This window comes from Poecilia mexicana, unplaced genomic scaffold (assembly GCF_051168715.1).
Source record: "Poecilia mexicana isolate PSO_F unplaced genomic scaffold, ASM5116871v1 scaffold_4, whole genome shotgun sequence".
Classification (NCBI taxonomy): Eukaryota; Metazoa; Chordata; class Actinopteri; order Cyprinodontiformes; family Poeciliidae; genus Poecilia; species Poecilia mexicana.
In genome coordinates, this window is record NW_028263373.1 from 21,412,004 (window position 1) to 21,435,175 (window position 23,172).

The window sequence follows — 23,172 nt, forward strand, 5'->3', positions numbered from 1 at the left end:
TGAGACAAAATAATACCCTCATTGTAATGACGGGGTTTATTGTGTGCAAAGAGTGCTGCGGTGGTCACTTTTTAGGTAAGCTCAGCACGGTTTAATGTGGTGGTACTTTGAAGACTGGTATTACCTTGACGCTGTGCTGACTCCCAAGTATGTTTTATTCAAGGCCTGTCATGAATGTGGTCAGCTGTAAGAAGTGCAAGCATCAGCTCTCAAAAGAGGACAAAAACATCGAAGACAAGAAGCCACATTTTGTCACATTAACTGGAATCTCATGAGTCAAAGAGGCGCATCATTTATTGCATTTATTTGTAATAAATGCAAGCATTTATTACAAATAAATTGAAACGTGCGTATTTTAGTAATAATGATTATTCTGGTGATTCATTTGTTTTAAAAAAAAAACTGCAGATTTTTTTATTTAACTTCTTAAACCTTTTTTATACAATGTTCGAAGTGAATAAATTTAATTCATTTTTAAAAAATAAATTAACATTTTATTGCCTAAAATGCGATGACATAGGATTCCTTTAGCGAACGTCTGATCGTCTGCAGCAGAGAAGAAAAAAAAGAAAAACTCCTAACATAAACATATGAAAAGCGCAGCGCTTTCTGCTCGATTTAACATCAATAAGGCGTAGGGCTGATCTGGTGATTTATTAGTTGGATTAACCAGCTTATAACTGGACAGCAAATGGTGCTTAACATGATATTTTCTTTTGTAGAAGCAGGGGAAGCTAAACCTAAGTAAATAATTAAATATGCTCTGGGAAGAACGTATTTATAGATGTTTATTTTACATGCTTAAGTGCAAAATGCATAATTGTTTTTTTTTACAGTTTTGGCTTAATTACTGCTCCAAGTATGTTGTTTTTTCAGTAAATGTTCGTTTTTTAGAGCCTGTATATTCCAGTTAACGATTAATCAATTGCTAAATTAGTTGATGATTGTTTCAATACTTGATTCATCATGATTAATTGCTTCAGCGCTAGTGACATGCACTAAGTTAGCATACTTAGCCTAAGCCTAAGTTTGCTAACATCTTAAGACCTCAATCCCAGTCTTAGCCACTGCTAAGACTGGTGAAATGGTGTTTCTCAGTCCTCTTAGTGTTTATTTTACACCAAAAAAACCCAGAAATCTCAGTTCAGTTCTCATCTGATCAGAAGCTTTTAGCATCATGTAAATGGGACTTCTTACGACTTCCTATAAATGTTGTCATTTCCCTATAAATGGGTTTCTTTAGACTGCAAAACAAAGGGTGCATTCATACCAGCTCTACTTAATCCGTTTTGATTAAACTCCAATTCATTTGTCCGGAAAGTCCAGTTTGTTTTGGGACGTCTGAATGTGGACTTGAACTCTGGCTCTGTCTCGGTTCGGTTTAAGTGAACTCTTGTTTCATTTACAATGCATATCTGAACGCCAACTGGGCCTGAAACCACTCTAAAAGCAGGAAGTGAACAATTTACCCAAGACATTCTGGGTAATTCAACCTAAACAAACTTGCAATTTAGCGCTAGAGGGAGTAATGACTTGTTGTCTTTTGCCACTTAAGTGTCTCCTTCAGTGGTTTTTGGTGCAGCGCCCCCACAGGTGAGGAGGGGAACAGGTTTTTCAACTGGATCGTTTGACAGTGCAGTGTGAAAGTGAACTGCGCCAGATAAAAATGTAAACGTTGCAATTTTGGTCCCCAGTAGAACTGAATCTACTGCACTAATGTCCTCTAAGGCCACACTTTTAAGATTTTAATTTGTAAAATCTGTTTCACTTTACATTTATTTGACTGAGCACATCTAGTAAAATGCCTTAAGGTTTGTGGTTCTGATGTGATGAAGTGGAAACGTATGAATACTTTTGATCCTAGGTACAAATTTCAAACATTGGCTTCAGAGCTGCTTATAATCACACAAACTAAACAATACCTTTATAATATTCTCTCAAATCCAGGGTGCGCTCAGAAAAACGGTGCAAATCCTGATCGCTCTGTGTGTAAAATCGCTGCCTGCGAAAGTCTGTGTCTACCTTTATTAGTCAGCAGGGCTGAACGAGCGGTGCCGCAGTCACTGCCAGCTCCAGTCATGACTGGTACTCCTGCACGTCCAGCACCTGCGCTCAAATTTAATTTCCCCGCGTGCTGTTGACTTTTGAGTGCAGCCCTTATCTGTATCCGACTGATCTAGCCGCAGACTGGTTGTGCTGCAAGCGCTTAGCAATAGGGATTTTTTAAAAAGGAATATTCCTAGAAGATTGGAACAGAGGCTGTTTTGCATACCTGGACCTTTTCTGAAGCAGGTGTGCTGGCGACTGTTGCCACCTACACATGTTGCAGAAAAACTCCCCACTGTGTGTCACTCACAGGCGAAAACAGGGGTAGGGGGAAACACGGCAGTTAAAAATGAGTGAGCTGCGGGGCCTTTGAGGAAAGTTGAGACAATATTGCCCAGATGCGGTTGCAGTTTTGTGTCTGCATTGACTGGAAGCTTATCTAAAATTCAGTCCAACCAGGTGAGAAAAACGACAGTTCTTCCTGTGATTTCACTTCCTCTCGTTCTTTTTTTTTTTTTAATCGTTCGGCCCTCTGCGAGCGACTCGCCCGTTCAGTTTCTGGTGTGAGTAATCCTGCACACACTGCATGACAGATGTTATCTCTGGGCCTCTGCGTATGCGTCACAGGGACTTTGCTTTGAAACCTGGGTTTTGTGTGTGAAATTAAGCGTTTTTTCCTCAGTCACATTGTCTCAACTTGTGATTGGACTTCATTGAGACGCAGTACTTTCTTGGCTGCTGCAGGTTGGAGCTTTAAAAATGATTAATCAAGCAGCTTGGAAATGTGCTGGACTTTTTCCTTGCAGCGTCACCCATTAACTTCATTTCCCTGCAATGTTTATACGATGTGCTGATTGCAAAACAAGGAGCAAGCACAATAAAAGTCCTCAATTTTTCCATTATGATGATTATTTTAGTAATTGATTATTATATTAATTTTAGATACAAAAAAATCTAATTCTGCAGATTTTTCATTTAACCACTAAAGCCTTTTTTAAAATAAAATATTAGGAACACAGTGAAAAATACAAATAAACTAATAACTTAATTCCTTTATAATATAAGAAAATAAACATTTTAAAGCCTAAAATCACATAACACAACTTTCCTTTAAAGTATGTTTGATTATTTGTAGCAAAAAAAAAAAAAAACGTGTGAAAAGCCGTTTCCACTTGATACATCATCAATACAGGACGGATCTGTTGATTATTATTTTTCGATTAATCAGTTCATAATTGGGTAGTAATATGAGATTTTCTTAACCAGAATTTGAAGCTAAATTTTTAAAATCTTTTTTGTGTAGTTTTGGTTGAATTACTGCTCAGTTGCTAACTGGAGTATAATCCAGCCAGCAATTAATCGATTAATATACTAAATGAGTTGGCAATTATTACAATAATCGCCTCATAAATCAATAAAAACACAAAACCCGTTCACCTGTAAGCTGGAGGACGGAGAAAGAGGTTTAGTTTCTGAACTGAAGATATCATCATGCGTCTTTCCCCTCATGCTGCTGATGTAAACAGAAAGTAGTGCAGGAACATTTTGACACTTTGCCCTTTTTTCTGCCCCTCAGGTAACCGACTTCGTCTGCGGAGCTTTGTACCCCCGCCTCCAGTGCCACTGCTTGTGCCTCGACAGCTCAGCTCTGCCCCCGGCTTTGAAACAAGCGAGAGGCTTCAGAGACCTCCGACTGCATGTCTCAGACCTCCTTCCTGTTCATCCCCGACGTCTTAAAGGTGCTTTGTCACCGGCACGCTTCGTAGTCGCTCTTTCTTCTGGGACAGAGGTGTGACGCTCGTCGCTTGACTGGAAGCGAAGTTGTTGCTCGTTCAGAGGGGGGAGGAAGGCCGCTGAACACAGTGCCGCTTTCCCCGGAGATGAAGCTGCAGGCCGTCATGGAGAACCTGCACAGGCAGCAGAGGGCCAAGCTTCTGATGGAGCAGCAGCTACAGCAGCAGGCCATCGCCCAGCATGCCCAGGTCCGCGCCGGCGACGACCCCATGGAGAGCGCCGCCCCCGAGGGCGAGCAGGCGCAGATAGCGGCGCTGGCGGCCATGCGAGCCGCCGCCGCCGGGCTGCAGAGGGTGTCGGACAGCCCCATGTCGAAGCGCAGCAGCGGCGGCGAGGAGGAGCGAGACGACGACAACGACGAAGGGGAGGAGCATTACAAGGACATGATGGGCTCTGACGAGGAGGAGCAGATGTAAGTCCATCGATTAGAAAATCTGGATTGTTTTTCACTAGGGATTCCCTGGAGACTGTGTTTCACTGACCATAAAATTTCGCAAATTGGATTTAAAATAAATGACCTTAATGGAAACACGCCAATTCCGAAAAAACTCTGGTTTTAATAGAGTATTGGAAACATTTTTTTCACATCACACAAGTAATGAGATGAACAGATGGATGTTACTACTGGCGGAAAGGACGAAGAAGACGACAGGAAGACGATTTATCACGAGAACAGACTTATTCACGTGATTTTAATTGTGTTTCCTATTTAACCAAAACACCGCAATTGTAAAATGCAGATTTTTTTTTTACATTAGTGGAATATCAAAGTTTTCTGCACATTTGTAAGTGATGACATCATGCCCACGGCCACCATCTTGTTGCACAAGCGTGTTTTACGTCTTCTGTTTATTTTAACTCTAAAATACTGAATAGACTGAATATTAGGACCAGGCTAAGAGGTTTTTTTTAATGAAAAGAATAAAGTCATAATATTACCAGAATACCGTTGTAATGTTAGGAGAATAAAGTGGAAATTTTATTTGAAAACCGAAATGTATATATATACATATAAAAAATCTAAGATGAGGAATATTGAGTTTCTTCATTTTACAGATACTTAATATTTAATAAATACCTAAATATATTTTACACAAATATACCAGGACTTTGAAAGGATTGAGCAATAAATGTTTCTATTTAGAAGAAAAGAAGCAAACAAACTGAGCTGCTCATGTCAGATGTTAGTAACTAAACTTTTTTCTGGTAAAATATATTTTTTCTTGTTTTTCTAGTTAATTTGCATTCCTATCCGTTATTCTTCTTATTCTTATTCATCACCATCTTCAGTAACTCTGAAGAACCTAAATCAATGAGTTACAACAAAATTTAATTTCCCTTTGGGATTAATAAAGTATTTTTGAATTTATTCTGATAATATTACGCTCACACATTTCTGAGATTTTATTTTTAGCCCATTTCGCCCAGCTCCCAAAAATGTGACTCTACCTTTTTATTCCTCACATCAGCAAACGGAAATGGGACGAGGGAGACTTTGAAAGCGACATGGACGAAGACTTTGAGGACGACCTGGCAGAGGAGGGGCTGCCGACCGGCCACGACGCCGTGGCTCCCGGGAAGGGCATCCTGCTGCTGCCCCACCGCCAGCTGCACCCGCACTCCCAGCTGCTGAAGGTCCGGCCCAGCGTGGAGCAGGAGCCCCGCGTCGCCATCATGCCTCCCCACGCTCCACACAGCCACCTGGGCGCGCAGGACCACGGGGAATGGACCTACGAGGAGCAGTTCAGACAGGTGAGACTGTTTTTTTACAGATAAATCTTTATTTCTCACAACACCAGAGGGAAGAAACACGCTGCCTCCACAAACAAATGTTTTTTGTTGTTGTCGTTTACAGAGATTGAGCTTTAACTCATCTGTTGTTTGAATATCAAGCACACAAATCTATATGCAGAAGGAGATTTTAATTAGTTTAAGCTTTATTTCACATTACATGAGGTCCAATAAAAATAATTGATGAAACTAGCAATTAGCAATCATCCAGCAACATTTATTATTTTGCTGGATGATAAATTGTCCCAGAAGTTATTGCAATAAACAATAATGTTGTTCTTTTGACACCATTTAGAAATAATATAATGGTTATGACATGATAATGGAAGTACTCCCAGTCAAAGATGATTAAACTTTCATTTCTAACAAACATTTAACGCTAAAACTGGAAGAAATATTCAAAATAAATACACAAACCAAGCAAAAAAAGCAAATAAAATGAATTATAAAGTCTCTGCAAACAAAATTGTCCTTTTTATAAGGGGGCTAGTTGAGACTAAAGCATTAGACTGAAGAGTTTGGTCGTTCAGGTTTTGGTAAAACGAGAAAAAGACGGGAGAAATTGATTTTAATTTATCACACAATTAATTAATTTATTGCTTATTGCAAAGGATTAGCTGAAGCAAACAAAACAACTCCACTAATTAACAAAATACAGACAATCTGAAGTTTCTCTAGTGAGAAATCGAAGGATTATTCTTTTCCTCTTCCGTTGGTGGAGATTGCCTGTTTCTCCGTGGTCTGGATGCCACTTCGATCCGTCGCTTTGTCTCCCGTCTGTCTCGTCTTCTCAGCTCTCAACAGACCGTTGCATCTGAGAGGCCCGTCAACATTTTTCCAGCCCATTCACCGCATTCGGTTGGTTTTTCTCAGTGAGATAAACCTGCAGATGTTATTTAAAATGATCAGTAAAGCCGTGGAAGAAGAGACCGGTTTCGTTCGGGAGTAGATTGGAGGTTGAATTAGGAAGTTTGACGCCATCTTGGAGTATTTCTGTGTTCACTTTTGAACAGAGTGAAGGTGGAAGCCTGTATTTAGTCACCAGGGATGTGCAGATGTGCCACATCTGTCCTCCGTTCTCCTCGCATTGAACCTGCTCGTACTCTCTCAGCTGCACATGATGTAACCTGAACAGGCTGGGAAATCAACAGCTAAAAAGCACATGTCATCACCAAGGTTACTACAGCTAACTAAAACTAGCAAAATCTGAAACTGACACAGAGTTTTCCTTAACTGAGATAAATAAAAACAGTAATTAATGAAGGAAAACTATAACTAACTTGAAGTATATTGTGTGTTTATAAAACTAACTAAAACATACTGAAATTATAGATACAATATCCTTTGTTTTCATGTTTATTAGTCTGTTTATTAGCATTTTGAGCTAATATTGATTTGTCACAAACAGTTTACATCAGCTGTTGGCACTTTGTACGCCTCCTACCTTTAATCTGCAAAAATGGCGATGACAAAATTTGGGATAAAACTCTAAATAAAATCTGTTGGTTGTTCAGAAATAATTGAGAACATTTTTTGAAAATGGCTTCTTCTGTATCATATTCATGACTGAATCTACATAATCACAATTCATTGATCAAAAAACTAAAACTACTGCTATGACTAATGAACCAAAACTAAATCTGATCAATATTTAACTAATAAACACTAGCAAATGCACTCTAAAAACTAATTCAAACTAACTAGATTATACAAACACACCGTCAAAACTAAATAAAACTAAACTGTGGTGAAAAGCCCAAAACTAAGCTAACCCTGGTTAACACCTGACCCTGCGTTAAAGGTCCTGGTCTAAACAAATTACTTTTTCAACATTTACGCTTCGATTTAGCTTTAACTAAACCGATATTGACTAACACTAGTATTCCCCTGAAAATTTTTATACAATTTTTCATTTTGCTTAATTGCTGAACCTGTATTTACTTCAAAAACAAACTGAAAACAGAATAAAACAGATAAAGCATTAAAATTAAGATAGCTTCTTTCTTTCACTTTGATACTAAATACAGGCTTAGATGTGGCTTTTACTAACCTAATACTGACTAAAACGATTATTCCCCTTAAAATTTAATACATTTTTTCAGTTTTTGATTTAACAAAACCGTATTCACTTCAAAAACAAACTGAAAAAAAGAATAAAATAGATTGAATATGCGTTAAAAAAGATAAATTTCTACTGAGTTGCACCAGGAGTGGAGTCTAAACGTTATTCCTGACTGAGTTGAGCAGATTGAGGCGAGAGTGGAAGTGGGGGAGGGTCGGTCAGGGAGCATTTTAACTGCTTTAGCGTGCAGGAGTTTACTGTAAACATGCCAGTGGGCGGCTGGATATTATGAGGGAGGCCTGAGTGAAACAAGACAGGCTGTTTACATGGGAAGACCAAAGTCTGTCAGCGGCTCGGCTCAGATCAGACTGCATGCTGTCAGTTAAAACAGAAATCTAACCACAGTTCAGATACAAAAAAATTTCCACTGTTTTATAAATATGATATGAACTGGAACGGAATCAATTTTTTTCCTCTGGAAACTGCATAAAGTCTTATCAGGAGGCTGACCTTTGCAGTGTAAAGCAATCATTGGAGTTATAGATGTACTTTTTAGTGTCCTTGGTTATAGTTTATAAAACAGATCTAGTAAACATGCCTCCACTTCAGAGCTGAAGCCAGTTTTTCATCGCCTATATATATATATATATATATATATATACATGGGCGTAGGTTTGGGTAGGGACGGTAGGGACATGTCCCGACCAATATTCAAGGGATATGAAAAAGTCCCGACCAATTTTTGCCATATTGGCTCAAAGAACGTGGATCTACGATCTTTGATTAGCAGCAACAGGCGGTGCGCGGAACGGAAGCTTCTTAGTTTGACATTTATTATGAGCCTCCGAGACCGAGTCGGAACGGTGCTGTCGGGGGGTGGGGGGGGGGGGGAGTCAGTTGAATCGTCGGACGTTCTTTGATTAGCTGCAAAAGGCGGCGGCTAGCTGGGTACACGGGTCTCCTTCTGAGTCTCCGAGACCATGTCGCCACCAAAAAAGAAAAGGACAGACAGAAGTTATTTCGCTACGTCGGCTGTAAGTACAGTGAGTGGACCCATAAGTTAGATATCTATCACGCAACGCATTTGTTGTAAAGTCCGGTGTTTAGTAAGGTCAGCACTGAATGTGAGGTAGAATAGGTCTGTTAATTATGTAATATTTTTTCTTTTTTATTTTATTATTGATTTCTTCTTATCTGCAATTGCGTTTGCTGTATCCAGAGGATATTTCTTTTGATCTTACTTGTAACGTTTGCTGAATTTTGTAAAGGAAAAAGTAAAGTGTTCTTGAACTGATCTGCTGAGTATGACTGTATCTGGTTGTATACACAAGATGTATGATATGGTTATGGTTGGGGGGAGGGGGTTATTAAGCCAATGTGGTTTCCCCCACCTTCTCAAAAATGTTCGGTGCTCTTGGGCATTTCACTGTGCTGCCGGGGGGGGGGGGGTCAAGGTCCCCACCAAGGTCCCCACCAAAACTTAGACCGAACCTACGCCCTTGTATATATATATATATATATATATATATATATATATATATATATATATATATATATATATATATATATATATATATATATATATTAGAGGTGTGCCGATCGATCGGTCACCGATCACAATCGGGCCGATTTTCGTGAAAAAGTGCATGATCGGTGATCGGCGATCATTGGCTCTTGTTGCCGATACCGATCATCTCATTTCCAACCTGCCTGTGCAGCTGGTCTCCTCTTTCCTTCACTCTGCGCAAACGCGCAGCAACAAATCCTAAGCGATGTGGAACTATAACGCACTGAGTGAATGGGGAAGTTTGCTGCGTGTTGCGGTGGAAAATTGAAGCAGGTCAAAATGCATCAACACAACGAAGCTAATACAAACAATGAGATACTTGACGGAGTTTGGCTACATCGAGGCTCACTGCAGTAAAAAAGACATACGGAGGATCAGATAGCAGGTAAAGCAGCGCACAGCTACAAACACTCACCCGGATTAGCATGACGGTCAGAAAGCTAAACAAATAACCTGGAAAATTATTTAAGTCTTCGAGCTGCGATGTAAGTCGCTGGTTCTGCTCTCGCTGTTGAACCGCTGCTACGCTACAGGTAGTAATATTTCACAGACGGAGCTTCGCTTCTTCTCCACCTGGTAGTGACTCTCACACCGAACCTCTGTTTAAAGCTGCAGCATCTAACTTAAAAAAATACATTTTACCTACATATTAAAACTTTCGCTGTCCTAACATGAGACAGATAATCTCTAAAAAAAAAAATCGATCTCCTCCCTGTTCTGCATAATTACTCCGCTGAGTCAGAAACAGCCACTCAGAACTAGCAGTAATCAGCTAGCCGCCATGCTATCAGGAAGTTTTCATTCAGTAAATCTGGACTGTTTATTGTAATGGATCCTGTTTTTGCCTTTGAATGTTAAGTTTTATACTTGAACTTCTTGGCAATGTTGAGAGGTTTTATTTTGGCTCTTTGCATTATTTAGCCTCTTCAGAGCCTTCATGTGTTATCAGTCTGTTAAAGATAGTATTATCAATAGCAGTACAATTTGCACAATGCCTGTTTTGTTTTGTTCTTGGAAAAAGTTATTAAAAACAAGTTTTTGTCTAAATTAAGTTGAATTCATGGTTCCTTTTTCCACATAATGTAACCGGTAGTGTTTATGGTAATAATAATAATAATAATTATTATGTGATCGGTATCGGTATCGGTGTATCGGCCCTCATGGGTGATCGGTATCGGTATCGGGAGGAAAAAACCTGATCGGCACATCCCTAATATATATATATATATATATATATATATATTGACACTTTGCCATTACGTCATGTAATCATTCGAGGCGCCATGATGGACGTGGGAAGGGAGGGACGTGGGAAGGGAGGTATATGATTATTTGTACTGAACAGAGCGACGGAAATTGTTTTCCCCAAGTTGCTTTTGCCAGTTTATTCATGGTTTCTGCTTGTTCAAGTTGAGCTAATTTGTCGGTGAACGTAACACACCTGGTTGGGGCCCACAGGTGGCGGTATTTACAGAAGCTAGAAACAGCTAGCTTACAAACCGACCCACACCTTGTCCCTCCTGACATGTTAATTGACTTACCGGCTTTGCCTGAATTCAGACCACAGGATTTATATCACTATGTCATAAACAGTGTTTCCCCTTACACCGAAGCAATATTAAAAACGTACAAAAAACTAATGCTAACCAGTTTTTCCGTACATGCTAGGCTACATGACAATGCGGAATTGTCTCCATGGTTACTGACGTTACAAACTTACCTTCTCCATAAAGCGAATTTTAATATCTTTCTAATCATACTTACTTATAAAGTATATGAACGTTAATCTTCATACCTTGTAAAAGTGTTTGCTGCTAATCCGCGGTTACACCGAGGGCTGACAGTCATTAGATTGACGGCTGCTGTCCATCGCCGCTCCCGCATCTTTCCTCGTTGAAAGTTATACAGTAAAATGACACGTTTGGTTTGCATCCTTGTCGGTTTGTGCAGCCGATACGGCAGCATCCTCATACCATTTTTAAAGTGAAATCAGCTAAATAAAAGTGTTTTAGACTAGCTGTAAAGGAGCGCATTGGTTGTTTTAACGTCCGTCATGGCGGAGTGGGCGGAGCTCTGGAAAGCGTGAGGTCACTTGCAAAGGGTCAATATAACTACGCTTATACAGCTCTGGAAAAAATTAGGAGACCACTTAAAATTATCATTTTCTCTGTACTTTTTATAGGTATATGATTATTTGAGGTCTGAAAGCACTGCATCTTTTTCATTATTTTGACCATTTCTCATTTTCTGCAAATAAATACTAAATTTTTGCTTGGAATATCAGAGACATGTTGTCAGTACTTCATAAAATAAAAGAACAATGTTCAGTTTACACAAACATATACCTAAAAAAGTAAATTCAGAGAAACTGATCATTTTAAGTGGTCTCTTAATTTCCTCCAGAGCTGTATATGTATATATTTAAATGTGTTTGTGTGGCACGGACTGAGCCACCATTTTACGCAGCAGCTTATTACATAATGGAAGCCGCCACTGAAATGCAAACACAATCATGGCCTGTTGCAATATTTCCAACCATAAAACACACTCATCAGTGTGAGAAACGGGCCGGTCTCGTCTCCGACGTTTCTCAACTCTTTCAGCGCTGACACGGTCCGCGTGTCGCAGGCGGATTATCTCGGCCACGTTGCACGCAGCCTTCATTATCAAGCCCTAACTATAGATTCTGTAATTTAAGGCCTATTTTTTTGTAATTACAGGCTGTGGAATATAACTCCCCTAAAACCTATACTCTGCTTCTGAAAATAACCCACCCCTCCCTGTGTGAGTGCCCTGACAGGGCATTCTCAGATTTCATGTGGCAGGTACAACATACTGGGCAATTTTATCGTCATGCGTCACTCGGCTGTGGATTAGATTTGCTTTTAACGCATCTGACACCTAATCATGTTGGTTGTTTATTAATCTATAGATAATTAAAGCCTGCATTGTATTTATCTTACCATAGATGAAGAGAAAATTGATCATAAAAGAAAAACAATCCAGTATTTTAGAAAGACATTGCTATTTCTGGCCTTGGATGATTATAGCAATAAGCTGTAATTGCAGTTATAGCCTGTTATAATAACTGCCTCCTGATAATTCAAACTGTCTTGCTTTGCATACCCTAGATTGCATATTTATTTAGCTTCTTCTTTTTCTTCTCAACCTTACATTTGTGGTTTCTTCATTGCCTTTTATTGGTAGATATATAAACCATCATCTTGCAGTTTTTTTTTATTATTATTATTATATCTCACGACTCTGCCTGGTCTTGGTTGTTGTGAAATATCAAAAGTGATGAAGCAGAAAATTTGTAGCTGCTGATATGTGTGAAGCAGCGAACACATGGTAATCGTCTGCACCAGAAAAACAGTGCAATAAAAGTAATTATATAACAGCTATCATCTAAAAAGGTTCTGCCTTCAGTTTTCAATGACTGATGCAGACGTGGAAAAGTGCTGAGTGGGCAGCGCTACTTTATCATTAATAAAAACAAGTGCATTTTTGTATCTTTGTGGCTCAGGAGTTTGACCCGTTATTCAGAAGTCAGTCGACTGCTCAACCTTTCGCTCTGGTAACCCTTTACCTTCACAAACGAGTGTTTTAGTCCAAACATATCCAGCTTGCAGTGCTTTGGAAAGTAAACGTCATCTCATTTGTTCAGGTTACAGCCTTTTTCCTGGGATTTTATGCTTCACTGTATCTGCTGGAGAGAAAAAACATCCAGTGGATGGTGCAAGTTGTTACAATCAATAGTAGCTACACAGGCACACCCACTAGAAGGAAACAAACGCACCCAGTAGAACACTTTCATTCTATTGGCTGAGAGGTTGCCAGACAACAGTACTTTTTTGTTCCAAGCAGAAAATGATTCTCAAGCTAGCAGAGAGGTTTGCTAGCGGGGATTTGATCCGAGCAGGGACAAGTTTTGAGTGTGAAGAGAAAGGTTTGAGAAATCACAGTGAATATTTGAAAGAGAGCAAAAGTTTTGAGTACAAGCATTACAAGTTTTGAGAAGAAAGACGTGAAGTCCTGCTTTCTAACTGAAAATGTGTGGTCTGCAAAACGTCCCCCATAAATAAAGGGCAATTTTTTTTTTAAATGGATGTCTAATAGTGAGCAGATTCTCCCATCTGAGATGTTAGTCTACTTCTTTTAAATAATCCTTTGCTTGGTCATTTTTGGTGGATGTCCATATTTTGGTAGGTTCTCTCTTTCTAAAGTTGGATTAAGTGTTGAAAAATTCTCCATCATTACGTGGATTAACGTCAACATCGACACTTTTCTCTTTGTAAACAACAAAAAAGTTAAAAAGAATCTACAAAGCACCTGAGAGTCCATAATGCTCCATAATTATGTACTAGGACTGAACTGATTAATCAGATTAGTAGTGATTAATCAATTGTTGAAATAATCGTCAACTAAATTAATAGTCAGTTGATTGTTAACTGGAGTGTACAGACTCAAAAAGAGACCATTTACTGGAAGAACAACATAGTCAGAGCAGTAATTAAGCCAAAACTTTACAGAAAATTAAACATTTTGCACTTAAGATAAAGAAAAAACATTATGTTTGTGAATATGTTCTATCCAGAACTCAAATGTCTTAGTTTTGGGGTCACCAAGTTCAAATTCTGCCAAAGCAGAAACAATCCCTCCTATTATGCATCATAATATACCCAGTTATTAATCAGTTAGTGTGAAAAATAATCAATTAATCTACAAATGACCAAGTATACACCAAAGGAAAGCTATGTTATTGCATTTTAAGTAATACATTATTTATTTTCTAAATTAATTGTTCGTTGTAGGCCTAGTTTGGACTTTATTTTGTAAGTAAACTGTACCTAAGTCTCCCCAAAGCTGTGTTCTTGTGTTTTTGGTCTTTATGATGCTAATCTATGAAAACCTCTGAAGACTTCAGAGAACTGCTGCCTGTGTGAGGAGATTAAGTTGTAGACAGGTGAACTCTGCCTCTGCAGGCAAATGTTTGTGCTTGATTTAATTTTGATCAGATCAGATCAGAGTAGAGAGGTTCAACACAAATACATGCAACACTTTCTGTTCATTTTTAAAGCTGATTTCGTAAGTCAAACGATTATGCCTACGCTCGTCTTTCACATGAAATTCCAATAAATAAAAGAACAGAAGTTTGTGGTTCTAACGAGACAAAACATGAAAAGTTGATGTCTGATCTGTTAAACTGTGCTGTGCTTGATAGTAGAAACACAAATGTTAGCTTTTCATCAGCTATTTTCTCCCAAACTGTACTTGACAATGCACCTGGTAGCTTAAAAACATGAGTCTGCTGGTCTTCTGAGTCGGGTTTGTGCCTGTAAAACTTGACAGTGTTGCTTCACAGTGTTTATGTCTGTGTCTCTTGTTTTCGTAACACAGTTTCAGGTCACATTTCTGAATGCAAAGTCAGACTCTTTTGGGAGAAACGTCAAATCAATTTGGTTCATTGCATGCAGCAACACTGGATTATTCCAGTCGTGGACTTTACAAACGTCAAATTTGTTGTTAAATACTTTTTTTATCCGTTCTTTTTACAAAATATTTTTTGAAAACCGAAGATTCTCTTTTGTTGGTTAGTACAAAATTTAAATCTACAACCGATTCCTAATTGAAAATTGATAAACTAAGCTTCATTTTGTGACAATAATGCAACGGGCAGGAAGGATCTCCAGTAGCAGTCAATCTTGCATTGAATCTGAAAACACCTCTGACTGAAGTTGCTGTCTCAGCATCAGGACATGCCAAACGCTCAAAATCCAGGCAGCACAGATGACGTTCCACTGCTAATCCACTTCATTTGATTTTGACGCTCCTCTTTACTTTACAATTGTTTTGAAAGTAGAAAAGAAAGAAATATCCTACCAGCTGAACAGTTTCCAAAACTAATAGAAAATAATTGTCCTTATCATAACAAAAGTTTATAAAAAGACGAAATGAGAACTAAAGTAATTGAGCTAATCGTTAAAAAAAAAAAAGTTTAAAAAATTACAAAATAAATTTTTTGTTGTATTTCTACTCATTTTTTTAAACAAAAGAAGTTTAATAGAATCATATTAGAGGTTTGGTTTGTTCATAAACTTTTAGATAGAGTTTTTATTTATGGTTTCTGAGATTTTAATAAAAACATAATTACTCTTTCGTTTTGCAAAATCCCAAAGGTCAAAGCCAGTCCATCATGTTCACAGCTATTTATAAGTCTTTTGGGTTTCTGTTCAAATCTGAGAAATGTTAACATGAACTGAAAGCGCCATAACTCCCTCGCTCACATCCACGGGTCAGTTTCTTTGTCTGATCGGATTTCATTATCTCACCGTCGCCTGAAGGTACAAGTCAACAAAAAGCTACTCACATTGTTTGAAACTTAATCTGTTGACATGTTTTAGTCACAAGTAAGTTGTTGTTTTTTTTATTATTTATAAACAGAGTGTCTTTTTCTGCTCTCATTTTATGGCCAAACACTTTAATGTTTTTTACTAACAATTTGCAGCGTAATCATGTTGCTAAGTAGTTTTCCGGATGTCTGGGGAGGAAGGGGTTTTAAGGCGGTACAGTTTATTTTGAGCAGGTGGGTGGAGGCTGCAGGAATGTGCTTGATGGAGGGTGATAATGTGGCCACTAGGATCCTCAGCAGAAACTTTGCATGCCTCTATCAGTCCTGAGCAGTCATGGCTTCTCCAAACTGTAAACTGACGTGTGCAGATCGCTTATGACTTATGAAGAGCCCATAAAGTCTGAATTATGCTGCAGACTGAGTGAGACGAAGTAAAACCCAAATAATATACGACGTTCTTAATTTACAAGTTGTTAAAAAATGTCTTTCTCATTCTTTCTACATGCACGGTGTGCTGCAGGGGGAAAAAAAAAACTGCAACCAATCCCAACAAATTTGTAGTTGACGTTTCGCCTCCAGGCAGTGTGCTGCAAAGACACATTGGCAAATCCCAACCTGCATTCCTGGAGGATCATCCAGACACCTTCCTCCGCTCTCCGCTGACATGTCAGACTAAATTAAGCCAAGAGGTGCCGGCTGCTCCAAGTCTGATTACGCTGTGGCTTTAAGTGAATTAATCAAAAATATTCAAGGCCCTTTGCCAGCGCCGTCATATCTGGCCAGGACAGGAAGCAGAGAGAATTAAATAAAGGGCAGAGCTTTATACAGATATCAAATTATGCCATGCTGTTGGATTAATCTGTAAATGAAACTGATTTGAGTGTCTGGTGGCGTTTATTTCAGTGATATGAGCTTGATACCACTTATAGCCCTTCTTGGTATTTGAACTCTCTATAGACATCTGGCTCTGCGATATCTATAGAAATTTCCATGCATATTAGAGTTGCACAAAGCCAACAATGCAACTTTATAAACTTCATTAATAATTTTCATTATTCTTGCATCCATTTTTTCTCAGTCTGTCACCAATATGAAGCCTATTAAGGTATTAAAAGTTTCAAAACTTTCTTAGTTTTAGTTTGTTTGTTGTATCAAAACGGTAAGATTTAATCTCTTCTTTCTGTCTTATTCTTAACAAACAAAAACACAGAGGGAAACTATTAAAAACAAAAACTTTTATGTTTTTAAACTAGATACTGAATTTGTCTCAATAAGTAAATTTCAATTTTTTCCTGGGATGAAAATCACCGTCCAAATAACTCTCACACATACAACTGAAGACAAACAAAAATAAGTGAATAATTGAAATCATTTGTTGTAAAACCATTTTCCTGAAACGTTTTTTGTAATTTAGGTTTGTCTTACTTCAAGTGTACTTGGACATTTGCACTTTAAACCAGACCTAAAGTAAATGGTAAGATTTTGCAGTGGTAGTTTTAATAAAAATAAAAAATATTTTTAATGGGAAAGGGTTGATGATTGATACATATTTTACCTGCTGTCTCTTTAAATTAGAGATGCACTAATTTGATATTAATATCTGACCCACAGTGGCCGATCTATTCAGTCTAACTCTATGTTTTGTACTCTGGGTGACCTCATGCTTTATTTTTTATTTTACATAATTTGATGGGTTTGTTGCAGCTTCAGTTTCTTTATTATTTATTATTTATTTTACACTTGCTGTTTCACTGACTGAACAAATTAATTTTTACAGGTTTGACCAGGTTTGTTAGTGTATTTAATTGTGCTGTAGGTGCAGCGCTACCAAATAAATGTTTTTTCTGTATTGGATCGATATTAAACCTCAGATATTTGTATCGGTATCAAAAGTGAAAAAAGTGGATTGTTGCATCTCTAATTTAAATTAGAGAAAGAATACAGTAATCAAAACCTAATACCACAAGGCTTTTCACTTTAACTTTACCAACATCAGTGCTTCAAATGCTCGATTAATTTCGCCTCTAAACGCTCTGAACGTTTCTAGATGTGCAGGTTTGATAATCCCGCTCAGTGCTGCTGTGTCTCCATGGCTAAATACCTCGCCCTGCTCCCCTGTATAAACAATATCTTCTTCAGGCCAGAAGCCATCCAGGGGCCACCGGAGCCTTTGAAGTTTCCGTGTCTCTGTCTGCTTTAAACACCAGCAGCTGGACAGATGGAGCCCAGATGGACAGTAAAGTAGGGATGTCTTTAAAAATTCATGGCACTCACCATGATCAGTCGAAATGGAGGGAGGGGGTTGGCATTAAACATTAAATTGCTCCGACCCTCCCACCCTCCCACCCACCCACACACACACACACACACACACACACACACACACACACACACACACACACACACACACACACACACACACACACACACACACACACACACACACAGGGAGCCGGGGGAGGGGGCTGTTAGGGACTACAGGAAGTGCAGCAGGAATAAGAGCCAATTGGGAGCGACACTTACTGGGATTGCCCATCAGGTTTCCGCTGATACAGCTGTCTGATAAGTGCATGTTGAGTTTATAATCCACTATAGGGGAGCCTTTTGATCCGTGTTTATGAGTTCTTTTTATTTTGCTGGGTTTTCTTTGGTCTTTTAGGAGCAATTCTCATTTTATAACGTTATTACAACCCAAAAAGAGACTTAAATATCCTGAGAGTACGCTGTGCTTTGCTAGCATGCTGCAAAAATGTCTTTTATTGAGATAAATTAGCACAATATCGCCTCTTTTCCACATATTAATGCCCACTGCTTGTCAGCTGGCTGAAAAAATAGATAAAATTTATTTATTTTTATTTTTTATTTTGATTATTTAACACAACAATGACCAACATATATGTAGACATTCAGGTCATACTTGAGACAGTAATATGGAGAATAAACACAAACCAATAAATGACAAAACAAAACCCCAAAATAAAACAAACACCAGCAATTATTTCCATAAATAAGTGTTTATGTTTTAGACAACTAAAAAGAAAATAAATAAAATACAAACAGAAATTATACAAAATTTATAAGTTTGTTTTGGTTTATTTGTTAGTATTGTCAAAAAATGGGCTATTAGTAAACACTTATATTTAATTATTTTTGCTTATTTAGTTATTTAAATTTTGCAGTTTAGTTAGTCTTTTAAGATTGAAAATGTTTTGGATTTATAATTTATCTAATTGTTGAAGTACATACGCTTTTTATAAAAAAAAATTAAGACTTTTTTAGTCTTAAAATTAAATTTTTGCATCTTTTTACAAAGTTTGCAATAAAATGAAATAATCATAATAAAAATAAATATATGTAGACATAAAATTCTACCTGCAAGAATAAGATCATCACAATGTTGACAAATCCACCAGTAACTGAGTAAAATGTCATATTTGTGATTAAATCTTTACCAATTTTGCTAATATGATAAAGTACAAAAGAATAAAAGGATAAAAAATAAAACCAAATATTAAAATAAAATGATACAAAAAGATTAACATGTTAGATTGTAAGATAATAAAGAGAAACTGATATTTCACTAGTTTATATATGGTTTTAGTTTATGTTCAATGAACCAGAACCAATAAAACCCAAAAATAAAGACGGTATTAGTGCATCCTGAAACCCAGAGATGGTGCTAAAAAGGCCAAACTAAATTTTATCTCATGTTTGAAATAAAAAAATAAATTTTCTAATGTAGAATTTATATTGTATCCAAATTCTCCAACATTATTTGTTAATTTTTCTTGTTATAACTAACGTGCATTTATCTCCCTTAGAGTCTTATATTTTATCTCTGCTTCAAGGTTTTAAATTAACTTCTTTATAACTTCAGTGGGATGGGTTTGAATTAAGATTACAATTTAGAGAGATAATCTACGTAATCTGTTGTTTTAGTAATGGTAAGTTTCTCCCCAATTGTTAAAGTTGTCAGATTTGCTATGGAAAGTAGTAAAAATGAGCATAACGTGAGAACATTTATTATTAAACCAACCAGAACATGTAGTTATTTTTTTTAATCCAGCATTTAGTTTTTTCTTTTCCAAATATACCTCAGTTTTTTCTCCTAGCCGTTTATAAAGCGCATCATCTGGAGCCCTGGTGGCTCATATCAGTCTGCATTATTCATCAGTGAGGGGCTTTTTCATTAGATTTCTGGAGGAACTTCAGTTTAATTAAAAGACAGGACATGGTTTTATTGGTCCTGTCTGAGAGAGGGTTAAAAAAACGGAGCGAGTTATCATGGAAAGACCTCTGAAAGTCTTCCTGTTTTAAAGGGAAAGAAGCAGAGGGAAAACACAAAGTGCGACTGAGGCAACAAGAAAATGTCCCTCACTTGGCACAGCGCTTTGACTCGCAGCCAAGTAGAGCAAGTAGTAAACGCTCATTTTAACTGTGAAGCACCGCAGAGCATTTGAAACGAGTCCAAGCCCGAGCATGCTGCATGGGGCTGATGTCAGAAACTGTACAGCCATGGGGATTCTGGAAATTGGCAGGCACTCAATATGGACCAGGAGAGGGGGGCTAGGGAAGGAATGTAAACAAAGATTGTGTAAAGGCCGGAGTTAGCGCCTTCATCCTGTCTCTTTCTTTCTCTCTCTGTTGAGCGGTGAGACTTTTTCTCAGGCTTCCTCTTATGCTCAAAGCTTCAGGAAACTATAAGAAGTTATCAGATTGTGAGGACGTCTCTTGTCCACATCCCTCTGCGAGTGACGCCAAAGATTGTTTTGGTCAGATTCAGCCCAATTACAGAACAATCTCATTGTGAAACGAGATTAGACTATATTTGATACTGATACCTTATGATTAGGGTCAAAACATACTGATATTTAAAACTCTTCAGGATTTTATCTTGACAACATATATAGTTCTGTTTCCCATTTTGTCGTTTTCAGGGTAGTCTGCCCTTTATGTCATCACAACGCAAACTTTCTCAAAGTTTTTAGTGATCTGCATTCGTTCTTTGGAATGAAATCATCTATATCTTTCTGTATTTTATATTCTATATTTTTACGCTACTGAAAAATACGATGGTTTTGACACATGCAGAGCACAATCAACAACTAAAAATGGCGCTTCTGGATTGGCAGCTTTGCTAACACTAACCAATAGTCGAGTTGCGTTGCATCTTCACCTGGTCATTGCAATCCCGCTCAATTCTCATCGCCCCATTTCTCCCATTGAGCTTGATTTCTCCTGTAGAATTTAAGTCTATAGTTTCAATCAGTGTTAGCCACATTTTCAAATATTAAATTAACAGCCATCTTGTTTGGCGCAGCTCTTCTCTCTTTACAGTGCGGCGGTTGTTTACAATAATCTTCATATCATCGAATTAAATTAGGTAAAATTTAAAAAGTCAACAGAGTCCACACCTCCAGCTGCCTATTGTTTCTCAATACGAAGAAAAGCGTTGAGCAAGAAGTTAGTTTTTGCCAGGCTAATTGTCCCTGGGTATTTCAACTTCTCAAGCTCATTTACTTTTGAATTTTTTACACACACTTTATGAAAGATAGTGAATAAATCAGTTACTTTCCACTGAACTGTGGCTAGGTGGGACTCCACTGCATTAGGGTTTCTGGTCTTATCAATGCAGATGAAGTTACATATTTTCGGTAATTATTATTTCTTTAAATCTTGTGGTTCTGGTTGCACAATCTCTACTCTACCCACAAATTCAACTTTTTAACCAACAGATCAACTGTGACTGTCTCGCTTGGTGAGGCTACCACTCTGTAGCAAAACGACATGTTGAACTGTTTTATGTTTTTAGGGTTTAAAACCCTTTTAAAATCATTTATAGTCGTCTGTCACTTTAAACAGGATGTGTAGATTTTATGTCTCTCTGCAGCAAATATTTGACTTCTTTCTTCATCTCTCTTTTTTACTGTTTTAAATTTCTAAATGAGTCCTTTGTGTGTTACTCAGACAGACAAGAAAGAGACAGTTCAAGTTATCGATAAACAAATCCCTAAGTGACATCCCCTCTCACAAAGACCCAGTGGTAACCATTTATGTGAACAAAAGCTGTTCTTTTTGTGCTTTTACATTCATATTCCCCTGAAAAGGTAGCAAGCGTTGAAAGCTTTCTTTCTTGAAGGAATCAATTAAGAAATAGGTCAAAGATTGATAAAGGGATTCGGCGACACATTTTCAAGGTCTGAGTTGCTCTTTGTCCAAGAGTGAAGAGCAGCTGAAAAATAGATATACGTGTTTTGAAATGCGTCTGTAATAGTCCGAGGAGTCAATAGGTCGCCTCGAAGCAGGGCACCTTTTTGTGTTGTAAAAGCTTCGGTTGGTGCCTTGATCAATAATTGTCACATTTGGCCCCAGTGACATCACTCTGGCTCCTCTGTCTTGTCTCTATGATAATAAGAAACCTTACATGATTGTGTGGACGAAGCAGGAAGTCGGGCTGTTGGGCTTTAATGGCTCGGATACAAATAGTCTCTCCTGATATCTCACCAGTAAGAACTGATAATAGGCGCTTCTCCCTCAAGATAATTCATGAAGGTTACCTTAATAAAACCTGTTTTCCAGATCTAATTAAACATGTTGTCCAAGGCTGTTTTCCATCTGATAGTGCGGTAGACTGGGTTTGATTTTGGACCAAAATTGCAATATTTTGTACATTTTCAGCTGGTGCACTGTGTCAAACAAACCAAACACTTTGAAAAGCCTTTTTCCCTCCTCGCCTGTGGTGGCGCTATCACTGCAGCACCAAAAACCTCCGAAGAAGACTCTGAGCGCATCTTCCATCTTCATGAAATGTCAACAAAAATAGAGTGGCAACAGTTGTAGGATTTCACTTTTGTCGTCGGTAAAAGACTGTGAGCCATTTCACACACTTGTTTTAGTTGTATTTACCCAGAATGCTTTGCACTACGATGCACTTCCTGCTTTTGGAGCAGTCGCCAGTCTCCGTGCCATTCACAAGTTTATTCAAACCGTGCCAGAATTCACTTTAATAGAATCGAGACCGAGGTTTTCAGTTCACACCTCCCCAAACTAACCAGACTTTCCAGGAAAACAAACTATAGAGTTGGATTAAAGTGGACTAAACCGAGCTGGTGAGGCTGAACCAGATCCTTTGAAAAACGTGTTCCCCTCCTCGCCTGTGGTGGTGCTGCACCAAGAACTACTGAAGTAAACAACACAAAAACCTCCAAAATAAACACAGAGCAGAACTTCTGCCTTCACCAAATGTAAACAAAAATAGTGGTGTCAGATTTTAGCGATTGTAGGATTTCACTTTTGTCGTCATTAAAAACCACAAGTCATTTCTCCTGCTACTGCTAGAATCATGCGTTTATTTTGGTTGTATTTTACTATTTACCCAGATTGCCCTGCGTTATAGTTCCTGTTTTGGCGCGATCTCCAGTCAAAACACAACAGAGTTCACTTCGATTCTCAGGTTTTCAGGTCAGAGTCCGATTGCGCATGACTAGAATTCAGTTAAAGTGGAGAAACAGTGAATGCACCCCATGAATTACCTGCAGGGACACAAATGCATGTTTGCAG

General features: G+C 38.1%; 1 protein-coding gene across 2 annotated transcripts in view; it reads left to right on the forward strand.

Annotated features, from left to right (window-relative positions):
* arid3a (AT-rich interaction domain 3A) overlaps positions 1-23,172 on the forward strand; it is a 75,174-nt gene that overhangs the window by 18,897 nt on the left and 33,105 nt on the right. For both annotated transcript variants that reach the window (XM_014990924.2, XM_014990925.2), the window contains exons 2-3: positions 3,623-4,252; positions 5,310-5,592. In XM_014990924.2, coding sequence (XP_014846410.2) covers positions 3,927-4,252; positions 5,310-5,592 — 609 coding nt within the window. In that variant the 5' untranslated portion in view covers positions 3,623-3,926. The remainder of the gene's footprint in view (positions 1-3,622; positions 4,253-5,309; positions 5,593-23,172) is intronic.